Consider the following 9,353-nt stretch of genomic DNA (forward strand, 5'->3'; position numbering starts at 1 on the left):
TGGGTATAGATATACCACACTCCAACAATGGTCCACCTATCTAGCATCTAAATCATTTGTAGAACACAATAAATGATTAACTGTATTAGACACTAGTAGTCTACGTATTTGTTGCTGTCAAGTAATATTAGTCATTTTATTTATTATAAAAAAAAAAAAAAACATTTGACCATTTTTTTGTGTGGTTTCATTATTCAACTCCACATTATTTACAAGTGAGTCCCGTTACTATTATGTGGTTGCGAAGCGTGAAGGGAAGATATTGTTCCCCTTCCCAACCCAGACATCAGGGATGTAATCCATACTCATAGGAAATATACCTAGGTAGACTTATTTTAAAAAGTATGCAAATATAGCAGCTAATCAGCCGGATGACTGTAATAGAACAGTATCTAGTATCATTGATCAATATCTATATTTGTCACCATAAGACGGAGGCGATGCTTGAATTGATCGAGGAAGACGCAGACTCCTTTACACAAAGAGCGGAAATATACTACAAGAAGCGACCGGAGCTGATATCCATGGTTGAAGATTTCTACCTTGCCCACCGTTCCTTGGCTGAGCAGTTTGATCTTCTAAAACCAGACAATGGAAACTGATTGTTGGGTTTTCCTCTTCATCGGTTATAGAGATATGGAGAAATATCGCCAACATTTCGGCGAGATATCGCCAGTTCGGCGAGAAAAGGCGAGATATCCATTTCGGGGCCCTTTTCGGTTAGCCCCTTATTGATATCACCGAATTTTGGCAAAATCGATATAAAGTTCCTAGTTGTAAGTGCTCTCAGTAATCATTTCTAATGTTACTTTTCTTTTATTAAAAAAAAAAAAAAAGTGCATCAAACTATCACTAGGTTAGAATCGGCTGGAATCGTCCGGTAGTTATGAGATTCAACCGATGTTGATCGATTTTTTTCAATGTTAGACCATGTACGGCAGTACCAAAGTTGACCGTAGGATTGACCCATTTTCAAACGGATCCCGATCGATTCATCAATCGAACACTTCCAACAAGCGTAACCACTCTTGATTTTAAAAGCCCAGCCCAACCCACCCCACTCCAGTCCAGCCCACTCCAGTCAACCTCAACGAAACCCTAGGGTTCACTTTACCAGAACGAGAGACGAATGCAGTAGCTCAGCTAATTCCAAAATTTTCCAGAAAGGAAAAGCTCGAAGGTAGAAGAAAAGAAGAATCACAGGTAAGCTCGTTCTCCTACGCAATGTTCTTTAATAAATTCCAAAGGCTAAAACCAATAACTCTGCAAACTTCAGGAATTGTGTTGGAACTAATGAAAAATAGTTGAAGCTTTGAGCATATTCCTCTCGAAGGGTTTATTAGCGGTCTTAATTATGAACTGGGGAGACCAAAGACGCATGCTTAAGCCAATATGATATTTCTCGTCTGAAAGAGCAGTTTCTCTTAATTGTTTTGCTCTGTCTTGATTTTGATTTTGATTTTTTTTTTTAAATTTTTATTTTCTCTTTTCTGGGTTTGGTTTTCTGCACTTCTATTCTTCACTACTTTTTTTTTTTTTGCCCAACTATTCTTCACCACTTACATCAACCAGAAAAAGATAACCATTTGTGTGAAACTGTTTCTTGTGGTTCTGCTGCCGCTGCAACTCTTTTATCAGGTTTTATCAGTGTTGGACTTATTTCGGTTTCTTGCATCTATTGTAATTTATTGGCTCCCTTCCCGCTTTGTTTTTTTTTCTTTCTATTTGTTGATTGTGTATTGAGGTGTTTTAAGTTCATGGTCAAGAACTCAGTTGTTATTTATTAAATTTTCTCGATTCGAACTCCAGTGAACAAGTGAGCAGTCATAAATCTGTCTTGTCATTTTAGAGTTCTTTGTGTAAACTCAGATTTCCTGCTTTATTGTCCGAAGTTTGGTACTCTTTGGTTTGAAAGTTTTCCCACCCCTCCCCCCACGTTCTTCGACACAAAACCCTAGCTGAAAATCATTTTAAGGTATTTTATTTTAGTCTTATTTGGAAATTCAGGTTCGACAAATATGCTTCGTTTTGGAATGTTAGGATGCTATTTTTCTTGAATCTAGATCATGTCCTCGAACGTCCAACACTCTCCAGAAACCAATCGTGTGTGATCCACTCCACTATGGGTAGCATGGGATTCTATGTGGTTAGTTCCTGGAGTTTCTTGATGTCATTGTAAAAGGACATGGGAATGAAAAATGACATGGGAAGAGTCTTGATGTGTTAAGAATAAATTTATAATTTGTAAGTCAGTAATTTTGAATGAGATTACTGTGCACAGATGTCTCTTCACTGTAAGGGAACCGCAGCCAATTGACTCAGTTCTGTAGTGCTCAATCACCATATCACATTTAAATTAGTCTTTTCATTCCTATCTTTGATGATGGTCGTCGGTTTCAAGGACTGGGCTATCAACAAGCTGGATTGCAAATTAGGCAAACAAACATTTGATTGTTTTTGAATTTGTTCTCATTAAATTTGGTCAGTAATGACAGCTGAAGTATGGATTTTCCTTCCAGGTGGTAACTTTTCTTGGGATTGATTGATAAAGAAACTGCTCTTGCTTTGGTTTTAGTATTCAATTATCAATGGGTGACTCAGAAAATGCAATGCCTCCTTCAAAAAAGAGGGTTGCTGGGAGAGAGCTCTCTCGAGATAATCCTGGTCTTGATGATGAGGACGAGTCGCCTGAGCTAGAGTCTGGAACATTCAAGAGGGCCAGTGATGAAGTGTTGGCAGCCAGAAGAATTGTGAAGGTTCGCCGTCAACAACATCCAGCTCCTGCCTCTTCCAACCCTTTTGCTGCTATCCAGTTAGTTCCTTCTACAGAATCTGGTACAAAGCCAACTGAGGTTATCCCCGAAGCACATCCTGTTGAGCAAAAAGTTTCAGAAGGATCCGAGGGAATAAGTGATGTGGGTACAGTAACTGAAAAGGGACTTGAAATAACTGAGCCAAAACAGGATCAGAATGATAAACAGTCAGAGAACAGGATTGATGAGCCAAAGGCCAAATCTGATACTGATGAGAAGAAAAGTGGTTCAGATGAGGAAGCAAGTAAACCTGTTGATGAAGTAAGTAAACATGAGAGTGGTGAGGAGAAGGAAGTTGTTGATGAAACTGAGGAGGTACCCAAGGAAGAGAATGGCCAACCAAATACAGCTTCTTCTCTGAATTCATTTCAACAACTGTCAAGTAACCAAAACGCCTTTACAGGTATTGTTGGTACTGGATTTTCCAGTTCGTCGTTCTCCTTCGGCTCAATTCCAAAAGATGGCCCTGGAGTTGGTTTTGGCTCTCATTCTGGGCCTCTATTTGGGCTTAAGAATGACAAACCATCTCCTTACACATCCTTCAGTTTTGGTAGCTCTAACAATGGGAGCTCTTCTGTCTTTACAACTGGAGGTGAATCCGGTGTTGCTAAGAGTGAGGGAGGTGGTCCTTCCTTGCCGGAGGTGCAGGTTGAGACGGGGGAAGAGAATGAGAAGGCTGTTTTTTCTGCTGATGCTGTGTTGTTTGAGTATCTTGATGGAGGGTGGAAGGAACGAGGAAAAGGAGAACTCAAAGTTAATGTCTCAACAACTGGAACTGAAAAGTCCAGACTTGTTATGCGAGCTAGGGGAAACTTGAGGTTGATCTTGAATGCAAGTCTCTACCCTGACATGAAATTCACAAATATGGACAAGAAGGGCATCACTTTTGCTTGCATAAATAGCACAGGAGAATGCAAGGAAGGGCTTTCTACATTTGCATTGAAGTTCAAGGATGGTTCCATTTTGGAAGAGTTCCGTGGAGTAGTTATGGTGCGCACATGTAAGAAGACTTCAGTCCTGAAGACACCAGAGAATTCTCCTAAGGCTTCGGATGATTAAGTGCTGATGTAATGCTCAGAGAAAGTTGAGTTATTGTGTAAAACCGCAATCTGGGTAATAGCTGCGGAAATCCTCTTACTTTTTGTTTATGTATTAGTAGTTTATCAGGTCTTATGCAGTTAAGAATTTATAGAGTCCTATTCAAACTGGTTGTCCTTTGGCTGCAGTTAAGTCTTGGTCAAAATCTTCCATCAGATTGGTCAGAATGTTCCATCTTTTGTTGATTTACATTTGTAGTTGAACTGTGTAAGTTGCGGCTTCAAAATGTTGACTACTTAATTTTAATGCTTGAAATTATTTTTATAGAAGACGTGTCTTTTTCCTTACCAGAAACTACTACAGTGTGATGCTGCAGTGTAGCGGCAAGCATTAGGCTTGTGCTTACTTCGAAGTTGTTTCAGGTTATGGATTGGCAGATGATTTTTTTTATCTTACGAAACGTGAGCTTTGCTGTAATTTCAGCACCCCCGTCTTAATATCGTTCTGTTCTCTTTTAAATTTTTAAATTGATTTTATGCATTTATGGGGCAGTCCTCACATAGGTAGTCAGGCCTGTTGAATGAAATATTTTATCAATGATCATAAACTTTGAATGGGCCTAGCCTGTTTAGTTCAAATTTTAAGTTAGAAAACTTAAGGGATGTCCATGTGACCATAAACAACCATGTTGAAAAGATGATCTCCACAGTCCACATCAAGGAGATTAAGGGAGATCACTTGTTTTGGAAGTTCTGATGCCGCCAAATGTGCAGTGTTGAATTAAGAAATACTTTATTAATTATACCAATTATCAACTGGTTGCTTTTTGTGGGAGATAGGGTTTCCTGTTTCACTACTAGTGCTGTTAATTGATCAGTCTATTCATGGCTGTTTAGTGATGGTATGAGGACTTCATTTGGAAATTCCAAGATTGGTGAGTTAGGTCAAGTTCAAATTAGAATGAGTGCTAAAACCAAGATTTCCCATTGATGGGGCATTGATTCATTAGGCAGCAAAGATGGAGGAGTTATGTGAATTTTTTGATATATCATATAACTTTTTTACAAGTTAGGTATGGAGGATATTGTTTTGGCTTAAGTGGTCCAGTGCAGCTTACTGCATATCCATTCAAATGATTGATGGTTTTCCTGCTTCCTATATACCATTTATAAAGAGAATAGTGTGCCTAGAATTGTTTCAGCTGTTCGTCTTATGTCCAAACCACTGTTGGATCATGAGGATAGATTGTGGATTGTCGATATTCATTCTTGGACTTGATATTAGATATTGCTGCTTGGCGCCTGCATTTCCTTGGGTTGGTGTATCTCTAATCTTGAGAACATTCTTTTTAAGTGACACTATTTCTGTGTCATGTGGAATTGTTGCAGGAGCAAGTGAGGAGAATCAGGGACCTCACGTGCTCTTGAGTAATCAAAACAATTCAGAACTCTGTATTGCCTATTTGTGGATAACATAAAGAGCCTTCAATATTAGTAAGAAATTCACATTTTCTTATTAACCGCCATGCCTGCATACTACCTTCCACTTGTGCAAGTGACCATTTTGGTTGTTTTGCATGTTGGAGTTGGTGCAAAGTACCCCTAAAGACCTTGGTCTGTTAGACACATCTATAATCTCGTTTCTTCTGCTTTCTTTTCAGTTAAAAAAACTAAACTTGTGGTTAATTCTGGTTGCTTCCTTGAGTATTGGGTTTTTGACCAACATTAGCATCTTCAGGAAGGACAATATGTTGTGCACGGTGAGTGGGTAGTCTGCAGCATTGCTGATGAAAGCAAGATGCAGGGTTGGCTTTCCAAGCCTTTTTTGTAATTTGATAAATGTTTATGACTAGTGTATTTCCTAATTGCGTTGATGGCATGCCCACATATAATGTAAATAAATAGAACTACTGGACAAGGTTTGCTCCAACTCAACCAATAATGTCTGGACATAGGAGAAGAAGATTGGATAATGCCTTGCAGACTTCAGTCTAAAATGGGAAGTTGGAAATTGATAGGTGTAAAAAATGTCACTGAAAATCAGATTTGCTTTATTGTATGTGGTAAGAGGGAATTTCACAGGTTGAAGCTTCTCCATGGAATGGAAATAAGAGAGCGGTAACAGATGTTTGGCAACTTGGTATTCAGGTCTGACAGCCGCGGTAGTTAGTTGAAAAGTTTGGATAAATGCAATGAAGGCCAATGGGTAGATGTTATGCATTTGCATTAGACATTAATCCCATAAGCCTGAAAGGCCTTAAACTTTTTTGTGGCTGACCAAGGTGCTGAAGTTATCCTTTAGGTAATTATATTCAATGGTAATGGGCTATGGGCCTAATTTCTAAGTCCATTAAGTCAGGATAAAGTTAGTACTCAGTAGTTGAGTGTTTGAGTTAGATCAGAATCGTTGGTAGTTACTGTTTAGTTTTAGTTGATTATTACAAGTCAATTAAGAATTTTAGGTCTTTACTTTTGTAATATATGGCCCATCAATTAGAGAAGATTTGTGTCAACAGTATGAGTTGTTTTAAGAGTTTGGTGCTGTTGAACATTGAGTATGGGGTTGGTATTCCAAACCTGATGTCTTCTCTCCTCTTCTCTTCCTTTTCCTTTCCTTCATGCTGATTTCTTCCCTAACAGCATAACATGATTTGTTTCTCAGTCTCAGATCTGATCGGTATTATATCATTGGGTCTGCCTGCATATAGATCTGTAATCTGAATTTTAAGATTGCATTAGTTGGTATCAGAGACCTAGACATGGATACATTTGTTTTCAAGACCATAGTCTGTTTGCCCCCAACCTCAGAAAAAAAGGCTGCTAGTTCATTCATAGACGACGAGCATAGTGGCAATTCAGCTTGTGGTCTGTGGTGTGTTATCAAATAACAATGAGGTCATTTGTGTCATAGGATGATGTTATTGCTGAAGTGACAATTTCTCAATATTGGGATGATGCGTATTGCAAATGCTTGATTCATTTGAATGCACTTTTAGAATGGACGGCAAGTTTTTGGAAGCACAAAGTGTGTTTGACCTTGACATGAGTTTCTGTATCCTGTGTTGGACATTGACAATTCCAAAAACTGTTAATAGTATGATTATGAGATTAGCATAGTATGATGTAAGTCAGGCAGGTATGCCACCTTCGAACTATGGTTTAGGGCATCTCTCTTCTGAGGAGGCAGCAGGGATTCGGTTTCTGGGGTAGGGTACTATGAAAGGAAGTTGATAGATTATCAATAAACCTAGAATTGATTCTTCTCTAGTCGATGCCTGAGCAGTTATTGGGGATAGATTGTAAATTTGTTGCCAAAGGTTTCCCATCTGCTGCAAAAGTTTCATTTACGAGGACTATATGACAAAGTATGCTCAAAACCCAAATGAGTCGGGACAACTAGGAATACACATAAGAGGAGTTGAAAGAGGCAGCATAGGATGAACACCGCTCTGATGCAATAACAAGAACTAGTAAAGAAGCACATGATAATTATTGTAGGAGAAGCAATGGCAGACTCACTGCAGTGATCGATGTTCTACGTGTGGAATTTGTTATTCTCCACATGTTTTAATACATAGATGAGGCATTGATGTTCCATATTCTGGAGTTTGTTTGGATTACAGGCAACAGGTTGAAAGAGCTGGCTTAAGTGTTTTTATTCCCACTGTTACGAAACTCAAGAGCAAGGTTTTCTCAACAGTGAGGGAATTGATTGAGTTGGACTCAACATTAATCTTGCATGGAGGCCTGTAAAGTGCTGGTGGCAGTCCAAGGACTGAAGTTAAGCTTTGGACACTTATATCTGGGCTTCTTTTTTTTTTTTTTTTTTTTTTGGGGGGGGGGGGGGAAGATGTCATTTGATGAATATAATTCATTAATGTAGAAATGAAGTTGGTAGGGGAATAGTCTTTGATTTATATTAGAATACTTAGTACTCAGATAGAGTTTTTGGTTTTTAATTTATTTACATTATTGAGTGTATAAGTGTATTATAATTTATTTGAGTCAGTTTAGGAATCTTAAAAATGTCATATATATTTGATACACTATCCATCAATTAAAGATGCTTTGAGCAAATAAATATGGCTTGGTTGCTGAGTTGTCATACAAAATTGGTATTTTGAACCTTTTTCTTTCCTACTCCTCTGTTCTGTTATTTTCTCATCTCCTCTTCCACATCTTTTCTCATTTCCTCTTCCTAAGACAATCAATCACATTCTTTGTCCTTTTTCGTTCCATCAATCTGATTCTTTTCCCTGACAGCTCAGTTATTTCCATTACTTCATATCTTGTCACATATTTTGATCATTGACTGACTGAGATCCATCTGGATTTTTAGATTGCATTAATGTCATTCAGTCTGTAAAAGCTTGGTGGAGTTTTCTAGCTTGTGCTTCTTTATTCTTGAGAATTTTCTGTTTGATGGTTTTATGCTAGATGTCGGTACTACTAGGATTCTCTTGATTCTAGTTCATGTTCGAGATAGATGCTTTATAATTTGTGTGGCTCCAAATATGTAGAATGAAACATGTCATGGTTGCTGCTACGGCTATGTGTTCTTTAGGCAGCTTCAGTGTTCATCAGATGGTCGTCAGATATTGGGGGAAGTTTCATATTATATGAGAATGCTTAATAGTCAGATACAATTTGGTTTTGAATTTATCAACATCGTTAAGTTTTGATGCATTAGAAGTGTCCTTATTTGAGTAACTGCAGGGATTTTAAAAATGTTTTTAACATTTGACACGCTTAGACAAAGTTAATCAAAGTGACATTATTAGTTTGTGAGCGGAGTCTCTGGGAGCCTTTCTGGAAGTTTCAAGGTCAAATTATTTATTTATTTATTTTTTCCCGGATTAGAAAAGAACTTAGGTCAAGTTATTCGTTTACTTGACACTAAAAGATAGTCTTCTTGTAGTCCAGTTGTTGATGCATATAAAGCTTTTTCTACTCTTTGAACTTGTATGTATGATTTTTACAGGTTTTGGATGCCTTAGCTTGCCTGCTCTCAAAGAAGAATGTTCTTGTGCCTTGTGAAGAGCAAGGCCTTGCTAAGAAGAAGCAAGCTAGTCCTTTGTCCAAAGTGATAGGAGACGAGGATGCTATTTCATGGTCAAATGCAATTTAGCATATAGAGAGATTTTTTATGAGTGCTAATGATAACAGATTTGATTTTTTTTTAAATTCACCCCCCCCCCCCGGCGGTCTCTCAAGAAGTTAGCATTTGAGGCAGGAGAGGATTTTCCAGAAGCCTAGTAATTTCAGTCTAGATCTTGTGGTTGAGAATTGAAGCTGGCTTTGTAGTTGACAATTATGTCTAGGTTACAGCCTTCTGATGTGGATCAGAGGTTCTGGTGGAGGCCAGATTTTCTGGTACAAACTAAGTAGCACTGGTTCACCCATCGTGGGGTCAATAGGGGTTTATTGTTTATAAATTAGTTTCCTTGTAATGGTTGTTACAACGGTTATACATTCTAGTTATATGTTTTTCTGATTTTGTGAA

The 9,353-nt window shown here is 38.1% G+C and overlaps 1 protein-coding gene across 2 annotated transcripts; it reads left to right on the forward strand.

The window, feature by feature from the left end:
* The first annotated feature begins 1,081 nt into the window (after positions 1-1,081).
* On the forward strand, positions 1,082-9,032 carry LOC149024992 (NUP50 (Nucleoporin 50 kDa) protein). Of its 2 annotated transcripts, XR_016171685.1 has the most exons (3): positions 1,082-1,203; positions 2,520-3,926; positions 8,832-9,032. XR_016171685.1 is itself a non-coding variant. In XM_089145181.1 (2 exons), the coding sequence occupies exon 2, from the start codon at positions 2,589-2,591 to the stop codon at positions 3,870-3,872; it is 1,284 nt and encodes a 427-aa protein (XP_089001307.1). In that variant the 5' UTR covers positions 1,082-1,203; positions 2,520-2,588; the 3' UTR covers positions 3,873-4,180. The 2 variants fall into 2 exon arrangements, 1 of the variants encoding a protein (XP_089001307.1); XM_089145181.1 differs by lacking the exon at positions 8,832-9,032 and having other exon boundaries at positions 2,520-4,180.
* Positions 9,033-9,353: the final 321 nt, after the last annotated feature.

This window comes from Hakea prostrata, chromosome 2 (assembly GCF_041222555.1).
Source record: "Hakea prostrata isolate BN-2017 chromosome 2, UWA_Hpros_2, whole genome shotgun sequence".
Lineage (NCBI taxonomy): Eukaryota > Viridiplantae > Streptophyta > Magnoliopsida > Proteales > Proteaceae > Hakea > Hakea prostrata.

Coding starts and splice junctions, on each gene's coding strand:
- LOC149024992 (XM_089145181.1), top strand. CDS start 2,589: ATGGGTGACTCAGAAAATGCAATGCCTCCTTCAAAAAAGAGGGTTGCT.